Source organism: Aspergillus ruber, assembly GCF_000600275.1.
Source record: "Aspergillus ruber CBS 135680 unplaced genomic scaffold scaffold00001, whole genome shotgun sequence".
NCBI classification, from domain to species: Eukaryota; Fungi; Ascomycota; class Eurotiomycetes; order Eurotiales; family Aspergillaceae; genus Aspergillus; species Aspergillus ruber.
In genome coordinates this window covers 627904-647176 of record NW_024467297.1, presented here as the reverse complement: position 1 = coordinate 647176, position 19273 = coordinate 627904, and the positions used below count along the sequence as shown (strand labels likewise).

Sequence of the window (19273 nt, the reverse complement as noted above, 5' to 3'; positions counted from 1 at the left end):
GTATGAGGTATACATATAGCAAATAGTAAATGGCCAAAAGATAAAGACTCCTATAGTTATGCGTAACATGTACTGACTAAAGCTTGGCTCGGAATGTACCCCGGACCAGCTCGAGCCCTGATGGTCCGTCATAAATCTGTTGTTCTGCTAGACGGGTGTTGATCTAGAAGATCATTAGTAGGCGTACATTTGACGGTGAACAAGGCACTCACATGTTGAGGGCCTAGCTCTTCGACTCTTTCGACTCCCAATAACCGCATACTTGTCTTGGTTTCCTCGGCCAGAACTGTTATAGTCAGCATCTGCAATATCTACAAAAAAGAAAGGGGTGAGGACTTACTTTCAAACGTCCGCTTGACACCCTCGACACCACCAGCACCTAATCCCCAAAGCGCAGGACGACCAACTCCCACAGCCTTAGCACCGAGACATAGAGCCTTGACTACATCTGTTCCGCGACGAATGCCACCGTCAACCCAGACCTCAAGCTTGTCGAATACCTCGGGGCAGAACTTCCGGATTTCCATCAGAGTGTGAACGGCAGGCGGTGCGGTGTCGAGAGCGCGGCCACCATGGTTGGACAGAATAATACCCTTGACTTGAGGCGTGTGGAGCGATGCAATGTAGGCATCCTCGTGTGCCTGCAGTCCCTTAAGAACAATGGGTTTGTTGGTGTGCTTGGCCAGCCAGGGGAGCGTCTCCTTCCAGGTGAGAGATGGATCGGTTCCAGCGAAGAGCTGCTTTCCGACACCACCACCAGCATCGCCGGCCTCTGTTTGTTTCTCTGGCGACCCACCAGCGGGCTTCGGGGCGGATGCGTTACTGCTTCGCTCGTCATCTTCTCTCTTGCCCGGGACGGGTGCGTCAAGCGTGAGCACGATGAATTTGATCGCGTCAAGCTTGTTGATGCGCGCCAGCATTGTCTCGCTCTTCTTCCGGTCGATCTGGACATAGATCTGCCATCCAAACACTTGGTCTGGTGCTGCATCTTTGATAATCTGTTCTGGCGTCATGGAGGCATTGTTGGAGATGACCTGCATGGCACCGAAGCTGCGACAAGCCTCTGCGATACCAGCCTCACCTGCAGGATGACCCAGACGAGCCATGGCTGCCGGTGACACGAAAATCGGCATCCCCAGTTTATGCCCCAAAACGCTTGTATCCAGATCGCATCGTGTACAGTCGATAAAAACTCGCGGCCGTAGCAGAATGGATCGGTAGATAGCCGTGTTAAAGCTCTTGGTAACCTTGTCATCCGACGCAGAGAAGTAATAAGCCCACGCCTTCTTGCTCACATTTTTGGTAGCAACCTGCTCGATTTCGTCCAGGTTAAGCAGCGACTCCATCGGGGGTGGTCCCTGGTCTTCCTCTGTTGACGTGGGCTCCGGTTGCGCTTCTGGCTTCGGTAATGTGTCAGGGTTAATGGTTCCTAGACATGCTTCGGGGGCGAGATTTTCTTCTAGGATCCCTGGGGGGTGTATTGGATCGTATTCTTCGGTGGCATCTTTACCGGCCAGTTTGAGGATTACTTTGGCACCGCCGGGGTGTTCTGCGAGGAAGTCGGTGACCTAGACGGTTAGCCAGGGATGCACTTGTGTACTACCTGGAAAGACTTACATCGTAGACTTTGCCATACAAAGTGACCCAGCAGCTCTCTCTCGTGTTGTGCTTCTCAACTGTGTATCCTCTGTATTAGCCTTGTCAATGGCAAGATAAGCTGTAACAGTTATAGATACCTTCGGCCGCATCGAAAACCTTGGCCATTTTGGCGGCTTTCAACAATTTCAATTAATTGGATGATGTGTTAGAGAGGAATAGAAAGACACGATATAAGAATAATGTTTACAAAGAGCGGTGTCAGAGAAAATGTCGCATACAAATACATTAATATGCGAATACGGCTTTTATATTTCTCCAGATTCGCCGTCGGAGAACTGGCCGATGGGGAGAAATGCGGGGCGGCGTCTGAAGTTCCCCATTGGGTAATTTGGATAGCCGATATGCGATGGGGACTCAATTCGATTTATGGCGGTTGTTATTGGACGAGCGAAAGTCGGAGAGAAGACCAGAGATAACTGTTGAATAGCAGTTATCTGAACTGATCCTACGGAATGGATACTAGGATCTGTCACTGTATCTGTACAAGACGTGCTGCACGTGAGCCGTCAGCGCGTTCAACTTCGCGACGCCTGATCAGATGGAACTTATTCTACTGAACTACTTTCCATACTCTACATTCAGTTATTGACACTACAAAACATCGCAAAATTCTCACTGACAGACCTCCAATACCTCACTGGCATCGCGGTTGAGCTCTTGTGTTGTGTCCATACAGTGCACCATGTTCGAGGTGAGATGACTATACCCCCACTATTGACACTTTATCATCCTCTCTCGACAATAATGAGAACTGTTATCAACCAACAATAACATTATTCCAGCGTCGCGCTGCTGACCGATACCACCTCCGCCTGCACCGCGCTCGTTCGGTTGCGTTAACCTCTGATGAGATTGTCGAAGTCCGCGCAGCCCAACGTACCTTTGAAGGCGCCTACGTTCGCACCGCTCTGTCCCAATTCTCCTTCGCCCTCGTCGTGCTCAAGATCTTCAGTCGCGAGTTCTACAGCATCGGTGCATTGTTTGCAGTCTATGGAACGGGTGTGCTCATAATTGGTCTCTTCCGTCGTCAACAAGGAAACAAACAGTTTTTCTCGGAGGTGGGAGAGGATGGTGTCCACCGTCACAAGTTCCGGACTAGTGGGAATGCCGTGGTGGTTTTGACGGTGCTGAGTATTGCAGCGTATGCGGTTCTTATCGCTCTCACGTTGAAATTAAGTCGCTAGCCGGAGACTTTTCCTTCGATACTATTTGTTCTACACAGCAATGACCTCCCTGCGTAACTGCCAAGTGCCAAGAATTCCGCAGTGATACGACTCGCCCGCCAGCTGAAGATAAGAACAAGAAGCCGGAGCGGAGGGAGAGTGGACAGAGTGACAACACTGTAATGATGATGGCAGCTTACAGCTTACAATCTTGGCATACCGTTCAAGGGCAGACTGGAGAAAAGAGGGAGGAGTAGGTTGAACGAATGAGCTGAGTACGCGCAGTCATTTCTATCTCGGCGTCTTTTGTCCGACACGACGTGTACAGCGGGAGGTGCTAGGCGGAATCCGAGGATCCTGAGCTTCAAGGGATACCCAGACATATCCGAGGCTCCAGCACTCCGAAAGAACCAGACAGGATTGATAACAAGCGAGATACAAGCTAGTTACTGGTCACGGCGGCAAGGGACGGGTTTGCGCAGGGTTCTGCAGTGTTATCTGGCTGCTTAGAAGTATGATAGATACAGCGCATGTGTGAGAATGCTTATTGTATAAACTTAAAGAGTACTACTCTGTAGTTAAATATAAACTCTTGTATCCGAATGCCGATGTCCGGTCTCAGTCGCGTCTTGACATCATTCTCTCGTGTTCCGCTCCACCCCAATACTCGTACAGTGACTTCATCTTCCGCATTCGATATTATTTGGCTACTGGGATCTTTTCGTTCCATCACTACATTACTCTTCTTCTTATACTTCTACTACTCCTGGGTTGGAGGGAAGAACTTAACGGTACTCTGTATCTCTACAAACCAATACAATCAGCGAAACTGGTTACTACTCCCTCGTTCACGTGCGATTACTGCCGTCGCCACTGGACTTTCACCTCGACAAAGCGCTTTGCAACTGTCTTTTTCTCGGTGAATTCTCAGCTTCGTCTGACTGTTCGAATCTTCTGTTATCGAATATAAATTTGCAGTCAAACAGTCCAAACGGTGTCGTCTAGTGGCTTTTCTTGAGTCATCCCACTATATCCACTGGACTTTTTCCCCCCAATTTTTTTTTTCTTCCCCTCTTCCCTTTAATTTCTCTTGTCCAGTCAGTGAACTGCTGCATATTTCCTATCTTTAACTACACTTTGAACGATCTCCTAGAGTTTACAACTCTTTGTTCTATCTTTGTTTTCATTTTCTTATCGATCTCAGCTTCTCAGAACTGAGTGCGTCCCTGCTTGCTGCGGGGATGGCGCAACATTCTGATATTGCTCGATCGGCCATTATGACCAACGCAGCTGCTCCCGACTCGTCGCGAAACGGAGACAAGGCTAACGGCGTCAACATTCACAATCCCAGCAGCAGCAATGGCAGCGCTGGGACTGATGCGTCGTCGCTAATGCCTCCTCCCAAGAACTCGGCTGGTCGCTCCTCCAATGTTATGTCTACTGATACGCGCAGAGCATCCAAGGATGGTGTCGGGATTCCGTTGTCCGATACGCCTATGTCAACTGCACCGTCATCTCCACAGATGTAAGTCTTAACTCCTTTTTGCTTTTTCAACATGCGACCCGCATTACATACCCTACCTGCACCATTTCGTTGGCTGTGAAGGCCTAGGCTCAAGATTGATTGGTCAACTTATACTAATGCGGTCTTTTTTCTGACGTAGCTCTGCATCCGCTACCCCTCCTACTCCCGGTCGTGTCCGTGCAACAACCCTCGATATTCCCGGCCTGACCAAGTCCAAGGTCTCTCCCGATGGACGTATCTCTCAGCGTGATCTCGGAGCTAAGCTCGTGATTATCATGGTCGGCCTGCCGGCCCGAGGCAAGAGTTATGTGACCAAGAAGCTCGCCCGGTATCTGAATTGGTTGCAGCATGACACTAAGATCTTCAACGTTGGAGAGCGCCGTCGTGTGGCGGCCGGCAAGTCGCCTTCTCCCGCGAAGTTTGCTCCCGTGGACAAGCGAAAGAGCTCTGTGCATAATGATTTGGTGGACTCGGTGCGCCGACTGAGCGTCAGCGTGGGGAATCCCATGAACAATTCCTCGTCGCAGGAACCCTCAGAAAAAACCGACACGCAGGAATCCAGCACGGAAAAGTCTGATACAGACATGACAGACACAGACCCTTCCCTCCCGCCTCCTGTTGTGCCTGCCAAGATTTTAGTCAATGGCAAGGAACAAGAGTCGCAGAACGGGAGTGCCATCGTTCCACAGTCTGATGCGTCGGAGCATGAGCAGGAAGAGGTGGCCATTAGAGAGGGGTCCCCCGAGCCTATGGACCAGACCGCGAATTTCTTTGATCCTCAGAACCAGCGCGCTCTTAAACTGCGAGAACAGGTTGCACTGGATACCCTTGACGAGCTATTGAACTACGTATTGGACGAAGGAGGCAGTGTTGGTATTTTGGATGCGACCAACAGCACAATGGAGCGCCGAAAAGCGATTGTTGACCATATCCGCGCGCGCGCCGGCCCCGAACTTGGTATCTTGTTTCTCGAGAGCAGCTGTGTGGATGAGGAACTGCTCGAGGCCAACATGCGCTTGAAGCTGTCTGGTCCGGACTACAAGGACCAGGACCCCACGAAATCTTTGGAGGACTTTAAGAGACGAGTTGCTTTGTATGAAAAGTCCTACGTGCCGTTGGGAGAATATGAGGAGCGCAACGGAATGGCCTACATTCAGATGGTCGATGTGGGCCGCAAAGTGGTGTCGCACCAGACAAACGGCTTCCTCTCCTCACAGGTGGTCTACTATCTGCTCAATTTCAACCTGTCTCCTCGCCAGATTTGGATCACAAGACACGGAGAGAGCATCGACAACCAGCGTGGCCGCATCGGTGGTGATTCGGAGCTCAGCGAAAATGGCAAGCGATATGGCCAGGCTTTGACACGGTTCATTGACCACCAAAGGCGCCAGTGGGAGATCTATCAGAAACAAAAGGACTTATTGAGACATATGCCGCCTCGCCCTGGTGACAGCACACCTCCGAACCCATCGTACGTTCCTCGCGACCGACCCCGGAATTACTGTGTTTGGTCCTCAATGATGCAGCGAGGTATACAGACGATTTCTTCATTCAACGAGGACGAGTACGATGTCAAGCAAATGAAGATGCTCGATGAACTGCATGCTGGCGAGATGGAGGGAATGACTTACGATGAAATCCGCGAGAAGTTCCCCGAGGAATACGCGCAACGCAAGAAGAACAAGCTCTTCTATCGTTATCCGGGTCCTGGTGGTGAGGGTTATCTGGACGTCATCAACCGACTGCGAACCGTGATCGTTGAGGTGGAGCGTATGACCGACCACGTCCTGCTGGTCACTCACCGATCCGTGGCACGGGTGCTGTTGGCCTACTTCCGGGGTCTTAAGCGCGACCAGGTGGCTGACCTTCATGTGCCGCTGGGGATGCTGTACATGCTGGAGCCTAAACCATATGGCGTGGAGTTCAAGGCTTATCGCTACAACCCCGAGACGGAATGGTTTGACTATCAGCCGGACTTTGAAATGAGCCAAGAGAGTTATTAAACGGACTCCTTGGTTGACACATCCGTCTTATGAATCTTATGATTGATGAAAGTTTTTGTGAATGGCCTGTTCTTGTCATTCTATTCCATCGAATCTTGCCAATGCTTATGATGTCGATGTGTTTCTTTTGATCCTTTAATGCAGACATTTCAACCTTGTTTTGTATCATCGTTGTGCAACCCCACTTCTTTTGAAAAGCTGCTGGGCTTGATTTCAGTTGCATGATCTCCCCTGAGAATATTGTTCTCTTGCTTTACTCTTATTGTTACTACAGCGATGTTCGATTATGCGCATGATAGGCGATTGGCGTCTGGGAATGTTTTCTTTTCTTTATTTTTCTTTGCTGAGAATGGTCCCAAGAGACGCTTTGAGATGGGACTAACGGGGAGACTGTATTTGTAGATTAGGATAGCTTATCAAGACTAAATGAATGTCTTTGCTTTAAACCTACTTCTCCTCCTCCTTAACTCGGCCAAATACCTCCAAGAAGACATCCGGCTCCTCAGCACCTCCAATGGCATAGTGCCCTTGCACCGTAAAGTATGGCACACCAGTCACCAGCCTTCGTCTCGCCCGCTCAGCTTCCTCATCAACCTCAGCACCACCCTCACCAGACTCCAGCAGCTTCACAATCTCATCTTTCTCAATCCCAACCTTCACAGCCGCATCCGCCAACACCTCCCGATCAGTGATATTCCTCTCCTCCTCAAAATACGCCTTGAATAACTCCTCCACCACCCTTGTCGCCAGCCCCCTCTTCTCTCTTCCCTTGTCAAGCTGTCCCGCATACCAAATCACCCGATGCGAATCCCTCGTATTCCCTGTCCTCCCCCCAAACCGGAACTTAATCCCATCGTCTTCCCCAGCGGCTGCTAGTCGGCCAAAGAGGCTCGAGACGCGCTCCTTGCCGAACTTTGAGGAGTAGTGTTGGTGTTTGTCAACGCCGGGATATGCGGCTGCGGAGGGGTTGAGGTAGAAGGCTTGCCAGGAAAGGGTGAAGGTGTCGGAGGGGTGGGAGGTTTTGTGGGATGCAATTGCGCGGGTTAGGCGACGGTAGCCTACGTAGCACCACTATACAATTTTATTAGTTGGCGTTTGGTGGATGTAGGTGGATGCAGGTGGTTTGGGGTGGTTAGATGGGAGGCGTACCGGACACACAGTGTCGGAGATAATCTGGATAGTAAAGTTGGTCATGCTGGTATTGCTCTTGACTGAATTAGTGTCTATGTAAGCTGAGATTTACCGAATGTCAGCTGGGACAGACTCGGTTTTATAGTTATCCTCGTCGGCTATCGAAGAGTAAGCGATTTGTCAGCCGTAGAAATTGATGGATTACGGTCACATCTTCATTGATATGTGTAATGCATTGCGAATGCTTGCTATATTTGGCGTGCTCTCTTCAGTGAGAACTTGACACTGGCATCTATCTGTATACCTCCCGCTGTCGCATGGAGTTGTATCGCGATCCCCGCGGCATGACATCATTGCCTTTCCTTGGATTTAATGATCAGTAGTCGTAGTTTATATGAATAGTATAAGGGGACAACGCCTTTGATATTCAATTGAAATAGAGCAGAGGAATCGAAAGAGACGGTCTCTGTTGCTATATCCAGACATCAGCTGACCTATCACCTGATCCATCTCGAATCCCTCATTCTTAGATTCTCCCCTCTTGGATTCAACCCTCGGATCCTCCTCGACAGGACTGGATGCCAGTTCCAATTCATTCCCATGAACCCTCTAGTCCGCCTCGATGACTGCCTCTGGTCGTCCCTGCACTTCGTCATCCTTAACATCCCTCCCTCTCGACTCCCACTGTTCCCCTGTCTAGCGGGGTTGATCTGGCTCGCGACGTTATCGGGCTTGCTTCTATCATGGATCACGCATGGAATGCCTCGATATCCGGGGCAAACGTATCCGATTGCGTATGCCCTTCTATTCAAACTGGAAAATAAAATGTTACTAATGGTGCTATAGGTTCATTTCAGATATCGCTTCGTTCGAATTGAAACCGCTGTTCCTCGTCGGATCGACTATCACCGCTGTGTGCTTTGTGATTACTGTTGCTGCGGTGCATGTCATGCGTTATGAGCCTGGATTCGCGCTGTTCAAGGCCGCCGGACATCCGAGGATCCATCCCCAGCCTGAATATAACCGTGCGCATAGCATCGACGATATGGGCTACAATTCATACGGCACCATTAATGACAGCGATTCAAACGGCACCAGTGACCGAAATGACAACGACAACGATAACGGTAACGACAACTATAGTAACTATCGGCACTCAAATTCAAATGAAGCGGACGACAACGACGACAACGACGACGACGACGAAGAAGACACTAACATCACTAAAACCCTCCGCTTCATTTCCCTCCTCTCCGTCTTCGCAGCGTCCACCGCCAGCATCGCCCTCATAATGCTCAGCATCATGGATACCTTCCGCTACCACTATGTGCACTTTCTCTTCCTGCAGATATGTTTCTCGGGGCTGGCGCTGCAAGCTGCGGGCACGGCGATTGTGTACGCGAATGAGGTAGTCGGGTTTGTGTCATTCTTGTGTAACCGGGGAAGATGGATTCATGATTGGGGGAGGAGGAGTATTACTGTGAGGGTTTTGTATGTTCTCCTGTGCTCTGGTGAAGTTGTGTGGTGCTAACGGAATAGTGCTTCGCTATCTACAGCGGTGATTCTGGTGGAGGTCTTCCTCTGCATGACTTTTATTTTTATTACAGCGCCGGAGCGAATCAATGCATATCGCAAGGCTGCTATTTTGGAATGGGTTATAGCGTTTCTGGGGACAGTTTATTTATGGTTATTTGGGGGGTTCTTCTTGGATAGGTACGTTTCCAAGACATTCATTAAAATGGATTTACTGACGCTTCATAGAAATTTCTCACCGGAGAATTTGCCCAAGCCTTTCCGGAGAGAAATGCACGAACCAGATCCAGAGCGCACGCCGTTACTTGGGAATACCTCACAGGGAAATATAAGCGAGACATAGTCTCAAACACTCGGAGTTTGATTGATTTGGATAAACTATATAGACCGGATCTATGAAAAGTAGTTATGATGTACATGATTCGAACGACAGGCGCAAATGCAAGGATGTAATACAATAGACACTATTCTCTCACAAGTGACCTAAAGCACCTGCTGTACTTGATTCACCAATCTCAAAGAGCTAGCGTCCATGGGAGCCATGGTAGAGTTGCTAGGCGTATCAGGCTCATGACCCCCTCGAATGTGCTTTAGAGCGGCAGAATACTATACCAGTTAGCTTGAACTCAGCAATGGTTTGTTGAGTTGATAGCATACCTTAAACGCAAAGTTCAACACCAGCGCAACAGCCAACCCGATACATACCACAACCGGCCCGAAAAGATTATCCAAATCCTTCCCACTCCGCTGTCGAATAAGCCTTGCCCGCTTTTCATACATATACCATCCCCAACCAGCCGAGAACAGCGCAAACGCCGTGTACACGATGGACAGCGCCCGCGCCACGTCGTTTTTCTTACCAGCTGCGTTGTAGAGACCCAACGAGAGCGAGGAGAGGAGGATACTGATGTGCAGCCATTTGATAAAAGTACGTTGGTTGGCGAGCCAGACTTTGCTTTCGACGCGCACAGGGCCGGAGTCTTTGATCCATATGCCAGGATCTTGGACGCCCGGAGGTAAGGGAGCAGAATCATGGAAGGTGCGGCTTGAGCGGGAGATGGGAAACGAGGGGAAGAGAGAAGCTAGGCGGGCCATCGTTGTTGTTGAAGGTTGGCCGTCCAATCTGTCCGTTTCAGCTGGCTCTTCTTCCTCCTGTGCCGGTGGTGGCAGTTCCTGATGGGGAGGTTCATGCTGGGCAGCTGAGGCCTTGGGCGATGATGGCACAGCCTGGGAAGGTCTGCTGGCTCGTGGAGAGCCAATGTCGCTGAACCTTGCCCCTGGTGAACCCACAGAAGCTCTGATTCTCGGACTCATTTTGTTGCTACCCCCCAGGAAGCTTCCAACTGCGATGTCGTCTTCGGCCCGCTTCGCAAGCCGTTCTTGTTCTTGGTGGAAGGCGGTTTCGGGATCCCGTCGGATGTCATTCTCCAGCTCACCCAGCCAGAAGGGAAAGTTGTTGACATTGTCTTCGAATAATTGTGCAACTCCGTGGACAAACTTGGAAAATCGAGGAGCTTCCTTAACCAGATGAGAATACATCAGATCATGCACCCACTCGGCATTAAGTGCATTTCCTCGAAGCTTGATTTCCAGCAGCGCGTGCGGGAAGCGAGAAACCTCTCCAGTCCTGATTGCGTCGAAGGGATATTCCATCCGGTTCATGTCAATCTCGGAGCGATGCCACTGGTCTGGGTTTCGGCAGGGACGCTCGTCATCAAGCGAGTCTTCCCGTATCAAAGCCAGGTCTGTATCAAGCGAGATACGAATCCGGTCGTCACCAGGAATCTGGAATGCCGTGCGAGTGTAGTTGGCCCGAAGCATTGGCTGCAAATCATGCTCCTTGACGAAAGATTGCAGTTCCTCCACGTCCTTTTTAAGCGAATCAGCCTCTGCGGACTCTCTATTGCCCTTATCCTCCATCCGATGAACCTTCTTATCAAACCGATATTCGCCAATGAGAAATTCTTGAACGTGTTTCTGTTTTAATTGTACCTTCACTTCTCTACTTCGATCTTCATCGGTAACAATTTTCTTCTCCAAGTAGATAGGCGGCTTGTCCTCTAGATGTCCAGTCCAACGCAATCTGAGGGACCCAGCCTCCGGTTCCTTGAGGACTTTTTGATTGTACAGGTCGAACCGAGGGTTGTCGAAATAGAGAGATGTGATCGTAGGGTCTTCAGTCAACATGTCCAGCTCTTTGGAATTACCAGGATTGTAAATAAGAACTGGCAATTGTCGAAGAATGTAGGTCTTGACTTCAAGGATGTTATCCGCATGAACCCAGAATTTGAACGACGAATAGGCATCATGACCGAAACGAGGCTCTCCAAGCTCTTCAGGACGGACGGCGCCATGGTTGAGGACTTCACGAACAAACGAATACATCACTGACAATCTGCGAACTAGGGGAGAATAGTCTTCAGAGTTGAACGGAAGTTGCGACAGCCGCACTTGCAGTAGAGGTTTGATGCGGTACCGCGCGCCACGCTTGCGATCATGCTTCTTTGCAGCTTTCAGAAAACCAGTGAAGTTGACACGACTATACTTCTCAAGATGATTGACTTCCTTTGTAATGTTGTCCAGCTCTTGAAGAGCATCCGAAGCAATTGCTCTCTTTTCGTCCTCGTTCATTGCAGGTGTTTCCTGATCCGTGGTGGGCGCTATTGGACGCAGCTTCGCTTCACAGGCAGAAGTACGCTCCCGGAGCTGCTGAGATGTTTTCACCTGAAAAGCATTGACCTTATCCAGCTGAACATTGATCAGTTCCTGCACGAACGCCTCCTCGTCTTCCTCAGTCCATTGTGAACCTTCGGAATCACTGCCATCTCCAGTAACGTCCTGTTCTCGCAAAAGGACTTTGATTTTGTGATAGTCGATGTATTTCCCGCTCCATGGAGGGTATATCGAGTTTTTCAGCGTTTTCCCGAAACGCATAGTGGACGAAGACGGCGGGCGACGTCAGTTCGACGACAGATTGATCGAAGGGATAGAAGGATCGACAGCTTGTCACAGCGCTGAAGAGGCTCAATTGAAGATATCGCACTCAAACAGTAAGAAAGACGACAAGTTCAGACGTCAAAACCCAGCAGCATCAATCTAATTGTCTCCCATCAAAGAAAAAAAGGAAATGAAGAGGTTGAGTGAATGACAGAAGTACCAGACGGAAATGGAGCCATGATCCACGCCATGACCAAAGCGGTTAGTCCGACTACGGTACAGAGCACGTGCCATTAGCTCTGGCCAATAATCAATTATATGACGTTGCTAGTTTCTCGGAAAGGATGATACATTGTCCCGAGATAGTGTTGCTTTGTAACGGTACTGTACTGGAAGTCCCATGACAGGTTACCGATAAGTCCGATACATACTCCGCAGTCCGATGAAGATTCACTTTCACCTCATCGAGTCACCACCATGACGGAGACCACTTCGCTGTCCGGTTCTCTTTATAATGTGTTGACTGACCTTTATCAGAATCCTTATCCGCATGTTCCCAACCCGCCATTGTGCAAGAAACGTGCCTCCGTGGCCCTGATCCTGCGAGTCCGCCCTACATACAACCACTGGCCAAACGCATCTTCTCCTCGGTCATGGACTGATGGCTCCTCGGTCAAAGAACAATTAGACACGCTTTTTTCCCAGGACTGGATTCAACATGGTGACCCAGAAGTTCTGTTCATTAAGCGGGCATCGCGAGTGGGTGATCGTTGGACGGGTCATGTCGCACTTCCTGGGGGGAAGCGAGACCCCGAGGATGTGGACGACAAGGCTGCTGCTGTCAGAGAGGCACGGGAAGAGATAGGGTTAGACTTGACGACAGATGACTGCATTCATGTGGGAAATCTGCCAGAACGGGTTGTCACTATGAGCTGGGGGACTGTGCCGTATGTCATTTGCAATACAAATACTCGCGAATCAACATGCTGACCAATATCTTCTCTAGGTTGATGGTCCTGTGTCCCTTCATCTTCGTGCTGACACGCCCCGAATCGCCTACCCTCAATTTACAACCAACAGAAGTCGCTTCGACTCATTGGGTACCGCTCAGGGCTCTCTTATCGGCATCGCTACGCACTTTTGAATATGTGGATATGTCTCAACGCCTAGCGAATCAGGGCGGGTTTATTACCCGCCTTGGATTCAGATCTCTTGTTGGCATGATGCAATTCTCTGCTATCCAATTGAAGCCAACCGAGAGTTTGTATTGTAACTCGACACCAGGGTTCATACCTGAAGATAGCCAGATTAATCAGCCTCTGCTTCAAATATGGAAATCTTGGTGCGTGGGCAACCAAGCAGGCTCAGACGATCAGGGACGCCCGCTTCTGCTATGGGGTCTTACCCTGGGTATCTTAGCGGACTTTCTTGATATGCTCCCTCCACATACTGCCGTACAGCTATGGAATTATCCGACATTCACACCCCCTGATTTACAGTTGATTGTGAAGCTAGTCACTCACAGATTGAGAGAACATAACATGCTCCAGGTGAAGTCAGGGGCACGGCCTAGCAACACAGCAATGGATAGCCAAACTGCTGCGGTGGCTGTGACGGACAAAGCACACTCCAACTACGACCACAATGATGTTGGAATCGGTGGGCTTGGAGTGGGAAGATGCTATGGGCCTTCGGACAAGGACTCCGATGGCAGAACCTACGCCGTTGGGATCATGCTCCGTGGATACTATGACCGACTCCGGGTTGCATTGTATGTCTTCTTGGGTTGGAGGATAGCCATTGGCTCGACAGCGGCAGTTTATGCGTGGAAACTATGGCGGAGTCGAGAGTTACTCTAGGGGCTTGACATGAAATGTATATATCTGCCGGCCCTGCTACAAACATAGATGTAATATTTAGATTGACGGTAAATACAATACAATACCCTCCGCATGCCGCCGGGCGGTGAGAGCGGAGGAGCTTAATCGGAATGGGTATCATCAACACTGTGGAAGCACCAACAACTATCAATCAACAATTCTTCTCTTCTCGCGTTTGTTGGAGAGCTTGATTTACTATTCTCATCCGCGGTAATAATGGTGGCCACTCAGAAGCTCTATCCTCGCGCGACTGTCAAGCGCATTGTCAAGGCTCATGCAAACCGAAATGTGAGCAAGAATGCCGACATTCTGGTAAGTGATGACCGTTTCTTCTGCATTCAATTCATTACAGATGATGGCTATTAATCCTATTTGCTTCTATTAGATTTTCCTGGGCTACATGCTTTTCATGCAGGAGTAAGTCGTACACAAACACGCCAATTGCCGTGACCGGAGGAAACGACCGATTGTTTTCCATGGAGACAAGGTACAATAAAGAAACAAGGATAATTTGCTAAGAGGAATTTGGATACAGGTTGATGCGCGAGTCGTCGATTCGCTCGCGAAAGGCAGGCGAGAAGCAACTATCTGCGAACAGTGTCCGGAAAGTGACAGAGGTACGTCGTCAAGTGTTCCTGAGCTACCGTTGTGTCCCCTATGGTGATATAGGTATATAGACTGCATTTCCTGACTTTCGTTTGATATATTTTCCAGAGGACACTGCGGAAGTTCAAGGGTTGAGCCACGCGATCCGTCCTGGCACCTGTTCTGTCGCCGAATCTGATACATTGCATGATATAAAAATTGGGCATCCTGGCGTTGGTTTGGACAATTAATGTGGCCTTTTCGCCCAAGGACTATGGGGATATTATAATATTCGGGGATTATGTCGAGGCGTTATTCATAGAGGCTCAGAGATACCCAATCGAAATGCGGTTTTACTTCTCATACTCAAACCATTGAAGTTTTTGGATTGGCAGCTGTAGACGTATCACAATTGATCTGTAAAATCTGTAAATAAGGATTTTGTCCTCACCGTAATTGTAGAGTGTAGTTGTGGTGGCTCGATTCTCCATCGCGCTTTGTTGTTTGTTGGGCTGCGCGACAAAGGCGGTTCGGAAGAGTTCCACCCATATCTTCTGCCTTGTTCCTCTTCGTTTCCTCCTCCTCTTCTTCTTCTCTCTCTAGACATCAACCACCCCTACTCCTGCGTCTTCTGCGCATTATCCTTAAAGGTATCGTCTTAACTCTCCTGTTTTCTGTTTCTCTCGTTCGGCCAAGCTTACGGAGTACTGACAAGTGGTTAGTTCTCGACCACATCACACTACCCACCGACCCCTCTACACCACCTACACATTTATCTTCGCGCAACACCATGGCAGCTGCTCCTGTTACCAGCAACCCTAATTCTGGGGCCCCCTCAGAAAAGCAGAGACTCAACGGCACCTCTTCGTCTGAAGCGACTGCCAACAGCTTGGACAACCTAGACAACCCGCGATTCAAGGAACTTCAGAGGTAGGCCTGAGCCGGCGTTTAGAGTGCATATTCAAGCCCGGAAATGTGAAGACTGACTTGAACCCCGCCTTCTACTAGGAGCCTGCGCAATGCTCTGAAGAAATTGGTATGTCCAAGTTTGCTACTATTCCTGCCCCGATACTAATTGCAACTTATTCACAGAACGCAACCTCGAAAGTTGACTCCATCATCACTGAGAACCCTGGAAAGTCGCTCGATGAGTTGATTGCGGAAAAGAAGATCAACAACGACCAGAAGGCGCAGGCGCTGAAAAAGCCTGCCCTGCAGGCCAACGTTTCTCAGATTGAGGAGCAAATTGCTCACTACAAGGAATTTGCTGCCTACTATGAGGAGCGATTGGCTAACCAGAAGGAAGACTTGGAGAAGGACCACAAGGAAGAGTTGGACTCTGCCCGGGAGAAGACCATCGCGGAAACTTCAGAAGCCAACCAGAAGGACTTGAGAAGACGGTTGCTCACCCTGAGCAAGTTCCTCCTTGCTGCCGCGGAAAAGAGACGGTCCGGGGATGAGTCCTCGACTGATGCTCAGGCGTTTGAGGCTGTTCTTTACCAGGTCTACACTGGTTCTGAGGACGCTGTCACCAATATGCTCAAGCTCATTGATGGCGTGGATGAGAAGATCACCAACCTCGAGGGTACGGAGCTTGATGCTACTTGTAAGGAAACCCATTCAAAGCCCCGTCCTAGTTACAAGTTACTGATTGCTTCTCTACCCAGACGGCAAAGTTAAGGAAGCCTCCGAGGGTCCTGTTCCTACTTCCGAGGAAGTCACTATAGAGACCACTCCTGCCTCCGACCCTACTTTGGCAAACGCTGCCTCCACTGAGCTTCAGGACACCGCTGTCGTTGCCACGGATACCACCACTACCGACGCTAATGGTACGACTGTTCAGACCGAGCAGATTGCCCCCCCGGCTCAGACAATGGTGTCTAATGCAGCCAACGAAGTCGCGGAATCATCCTGGGATCCCAGCACTGGCGCCCCCGCTGATCCCTCTGTGAATGCGGACGGTTTAATTGAAGTGCCGCGGGACCCAGCGGAGACAGAAAATGGTCTCCAGGCGACCCCTGCATCCGTCGATACTGGCTTGAAGAACAACCCCACTGCCGTCCAGCCAGAAGCCGAGAATGTTGCGGTGCCCAAGCAGAGCGGTGATGGCTTTGAGCCTGTGACTGGTCACCAGAGACAGAACAGCGGCCGGGGACGTGGTCGGGGTCGTGGTCGTGGTCGTGGTGATGGATCCCGTGGCCGCGGCCGTGGTGAGTTCAGAGGCCGCGGTCGTGGACGTGGTCATGGTCGTGGCCGTGGTGGATCCAATGGTGCTCCGGCTGTCGCCGCTGCAGCCCAATAAATGGACCAAAATCGGCTGCGCACTGCGAACGCTCTACCGTTTGGTTTGTGATTATGTCTCTCAGCCATCGTTAAAGCTTCGATGTCAGTGTCGCCCACCTTGCGCCGCACTGATCTCCTTGTCATTTTTCCTCCTCTTAGGCTGGTTATCTGGCATTCTTCCCTTTTCCTTCCATTAATGAAACCATGGGTCGGCGGTGTTACGGTTCACGAATGCAACGAATCTCCTGAAATGTTCTATCCTGGCCCTCAGCTTTTGGGTTGGATGACGGAAAATTTCCTGATTGTATATGTTGTGCAGTTATTCAGCGTGCATATCTCTCTTTGCTTCCCCTCCTAATCTTGCTCAATATCTCCTCTAATGTCTTTTCTAACCCTTTGCATGTGGCCTATGTTTTCTTAATGGTGCCGTCCTTACCATTTACCCACGTTATTCTTATTATTCTGTATTTTACCCTTTTTGTGTGATGAAATTCTGTTCTTCCGTGGGTGTGAGGGTTCTGGGCAATCAGTATGGTAGGAATTGGGACTGGGATAGGCTGGAAGCAGCGTCTTGGGAGGAATGAAAAAGGCGTGGGTTGGTGTGCAGAATATGGGGTGGTTTCTAAATGGCATGAATGACATAGTTCGAGCCAATTTCTTCGTATTGTACTATTGATACCTCGTATACCTATTCTTGTATATGTCTATCCTAAAATGGAAATAGGGCTCAGGGCTATGACATAGACACAGACTCCGGCGTCTCGATCGCGTTTCTTAATTAATCCTACTCGATGCTTATTAACAACGCTCTTTTCTTTTGTACAACATGGCCTGATCTTTTTTCCTTTTTATATTCGAATCTTCGCATTAATTGCGCTTTGTTTCTTCTGTAATTGTTCTTCTGCTAAAACTTCATCATGGCGCTGGCTGCAGATCAACGGAGGAGCATCCTCAAGGTGTTGATGCTTTCGCTCCTTTTGGATCTGGTATAGTGTCTCGTTTTGATATAGCTGAACGGAATACTAACATTGCTAGATCTCCTTCACCTTCATCCTGCCATTATTCCCCTCCCTCCTCACCTTCTACCGCAACCAAGACGACTCTCACACCTCTCTTTTAAACCGCGTCTTTCACTATCTCAACGCGTACAAGAACTCCTTCGCCAAACCAATCGACTCGCGCTATGATATCGTCCTCCTCGGCGGCGCACTGGGCTCCCTCTTCTCCCTCCTCCAAGCCATCGCAGCCCCTTTCATCGGCCGTCTCTCCGATCGACATGGTCGCAGAAGAGCCCTGCTTTGCTCAATGGTCGGTAACATCTTCAGCGTAGCCCTCTGGGTCGCCGCGACAGATTTCCGGACATTCCTAGCCAGTCGTATTGTTGGCGGGCTGAGCGAGGGGAATGTACAGTTGGCCAATGCGATCGCGACGGATATCAGTGATGAGAGTCAGCGTGGTGGAACCATGGCGCTCGTGGGCGCATGTTTCAGCATCGCGTTTACGTTTGGACCGGCGCTGGGGGCAGGATTGTCGAGTATCACAACTGTTGCAGCGAACCCGTTTGCGACGTCCGCGGGAGTTTCACTGCTGTTGATTGTTCTGGAGACGGTGTATTTGTGGTCCTACCTGCCGGAAACGCATCCTCGTCTTACGCAGTTGCAACATGCTAAATCGGACGACGCTGCGTCGGAGAAGGACAATTCCTCCTCGAAAGCAACACCTAAGCACACGTACACCAACAATCCGGCTCTCCTTAATGCTCTCCACCTCCTTTTCCTCCTCCCCTTCTCGGGCATGGAATTCTCCCTACCCTTCCTAACGGCTACCTTTTACTCCGCCAACACAACAGCCAGTCCATCCGCGCTCAACGGCCGTCTTCTATCCATGATGGGTCTCATCGCCTCCCTCCTCCAGGGAACCGTCGTCCGCCGTCTCCCCCCACTCGTCACACTACGCATTGGCGTGGTCGCTTGTGCAATCTCGTTCTTCCTCCTCGCGCGGGTGTCCTCCCTCGGAGGTCTCTACGGTGCAGGCGGACTACTGGCGATCACCAGCGCAACCGTGGTTACTAGTCTGAACAGCTTGGGAAGCTTCGAGGCGCGCGAGAGTGAGCGTGGGGTTGTTCTTGGGAAATTGAGGAGTTGGGGACAGGTTGGACGTGCGGCCGGACCGCTGTTATTCTGTTCGTTGTTTTGGTTCGCTGGGAGGGAGATTGCGTATACCACTGGTGGATTCGCGATGGTGGGCGTTTGCGTGGGGGCTTTTGCGACGTTGAAGTCGCCCCCTATTGCTGCATCTCAGACTGGGAGAAAGTGATTCCTTTTTGGAGATTGGGATATTAGTTTTATAGACTATATGGTCATTTTGTATTTTAGCTAGATTTCGTTTAGGATACTATATACCGGCTGGTCCAGTGACAATAAAAATACATTTCATTCATTGGGCCCATTCACATCTGATGCTTTTAAGGCAGACTATCGTGCGCTATCCGTCAAACAACGGTGGGGGTATAGAGACAGAAAAACAGGTATAGATACAAACTGAGAAGAGATGGTAGATCCACTGGCTTAAATC

At 50.0% G+C, this 19273-nt stretch overlaps 8 protein-coding genes across 8 annotated transcripts; 6 read left to right on the top strand and 2 right to left on the bottom strand.

Annotated features, from left to right (window-relative positions):
* Positions 1 to 76: 76 nt before the first annotated feature.
* Positions 77 to 1764, bottom strand: EURHEDRAFT_445315 (FMN-dependent alpha-hydroxy acid dehydrogenase; the record flags this gene model as incomplete). The annotated part of the gene is made up of 5 exons (XM_040783523.1): positions 77 to 163; positions 213 to 286; positions 341 to 1568; positions 1618 to 1676; positions 1737 to 1764. The coding sequence occupies 5 exons, from the start codon at positions 1762 to 1764 to the stop codon at positions 77 to 79; spliced, it is 1476 nt and encodes a 491-aa protein (XP_040643285.1).
* A 577-nt stretch (positions 1765 to 2341) lies between these two features.
* Positions 2342 to 2843, top strand: EURHEDRAFT_398767 (uncharacterized protein; the record flags this gene model as incomplete). The annotated part of the gene is made up of 2 exons (XM_040779867.1): positions 2342 to 2350; positions 2442 to 2843. 2 exons carry the CDS (start codon positions 2342 to 2344, stop codon positions 2841 to 2843), a joined length of 411 nt encoding a protein of 136 aa, XP_040643284.1.
* Positions 2844 to 4063: 1220 nt separating this feature from the next.
* EURHEDRAFT_444987 (6-phosphofructo-2-kinase PFK26) lies at positions 4064 to 6350 on the top strand (the record flags this gene model as incomplete). Its single annotated transcript, XM_040783500.1, has 2 exons — positions 4064 to 4347; positions 4487 to 6350. The coding sequence occupies 2 exons, from the start codon at positions 4064 to 4066 to the stop codon at positions 6348 to 6350; spliced, it is 2148 nt and encodes a 715-aa protein (XP_040643283.1).
* A 447-nt stretch (positions 6351 to 6797) lies between these two features.
* EURHEDRAFT_527558 (SPX domain protein) lies at positions 6798 to 11948 on the bottom strand (the record flags this gene model as incomplete). The annotated part of the gene is made up of 3 exons (XM_040787024.1): positions 6798 to 7421; positions 7500 to 7556; positions 9720 to 11948. The coding sequence occupies 3 exons, from the start codon at positions 11946 to 11948 to the stop codon at positions 6798 to 6800; spliced, it is 2910 nt and encodes a 969-aa protein (XP_040643282.1).
* Positions 11949 to 12369: 421 nt separating this feature from the next.
* On the top strand, positions 12370 to 13973 carry EURHEDRAFT_382662 (NUDIX hydrolase). The gene is made up of 2 exons (XM_040779544.1): positions 12370 to 12898; positions 12958 to 13973. Exons 1-2 carry the CDS (start codon positions 12429 to 12431, stop codon positions 13808 to 13810), a joined length of 1323 nt encoding a protein of 440 aa, XP_040643281.1. The 5' UTR covers positions 12370 to 12428; the 3' UTR covers positions 13811 to 13973.
* A 74-nt stretch (positions 13974 to 14047) lies between these two features.
* EURHEDRAFT_444909 (uncharacterized protein) lies at positions 14048 to 14572 on the top strand (the record flags this gene model as incomplete). Its single annotated transcript, XM_040783494.1, has 4 exons — positions 14048 to 14143; positions 14217 to 14248; positions 14367 to 14448; positions 14546 to 14572. 4 exons carry the CDS (start codon positions 14048 to 14050, stop codon positions 14570 to 14572), a joined length of 237 nt encoding a protein of 78 aa, XP_040643280.1.
* Positions 14573 to 15206: 634 nt separating this feature from the next.
* On the top strand, positions 15207 to 16718 carry EURHEDRAFT_445479 (uncharacterized protein; the record flags this gene model as incomplete). Its single annotated transcript, XM_040783535.1, has 4 exons — positions 15207 to 15346; positions 15425 to 15452; positions 15509 to 16022; positions 16084 to 16718. 4 exons carry the CDS (start codon positions 15207 to 15209, stop codon positions 16716 to 16718), a joined length of 1317 nt encoding a protein of 438 aa, XP_040643279.1.
* An 898-nt stretch (positions 16719 to 17616) lies between these two features.
* Positions 17617 to 19015, top strand: EURHEDRAFT_444925 (putative tetracycline transporter; the record flags this gene model as incomplete). Its single annotated transcript, XM_040783495.1, has 2 exons — positions 17617 to 17685; positions 17735 to 19015. 2 exons carry the CDS (start codon positions 17617 to 17619, stop codon positions 19013 to 19015), a joined length of 1350 nt encoding a protein of 449 aa, XP_040643278.1.
* Between the last annotated feature and the right edge of the window lie 258 nt (positions 19016 to 19273).

What these genes read in the sequence shown, in the direction of transcription:
- EURHEDRAFT_382662 (XM_040779544.1), top strand. Translation starts at nt 12,429, where the DNA reads ATGACGGAGACCACTTCGCTGTCCGGTTCTCTTTATAATGTGTTGACT. An exon ending in ATGAGCTGGGGGACTGTGCC is followed by an intron (nt 12,899 to 12,957) that starts GTATGTCATTTG and finishes TATCTTCTCTAG; the next exon opens with GTTGATGGTCCTGTGTCCCT.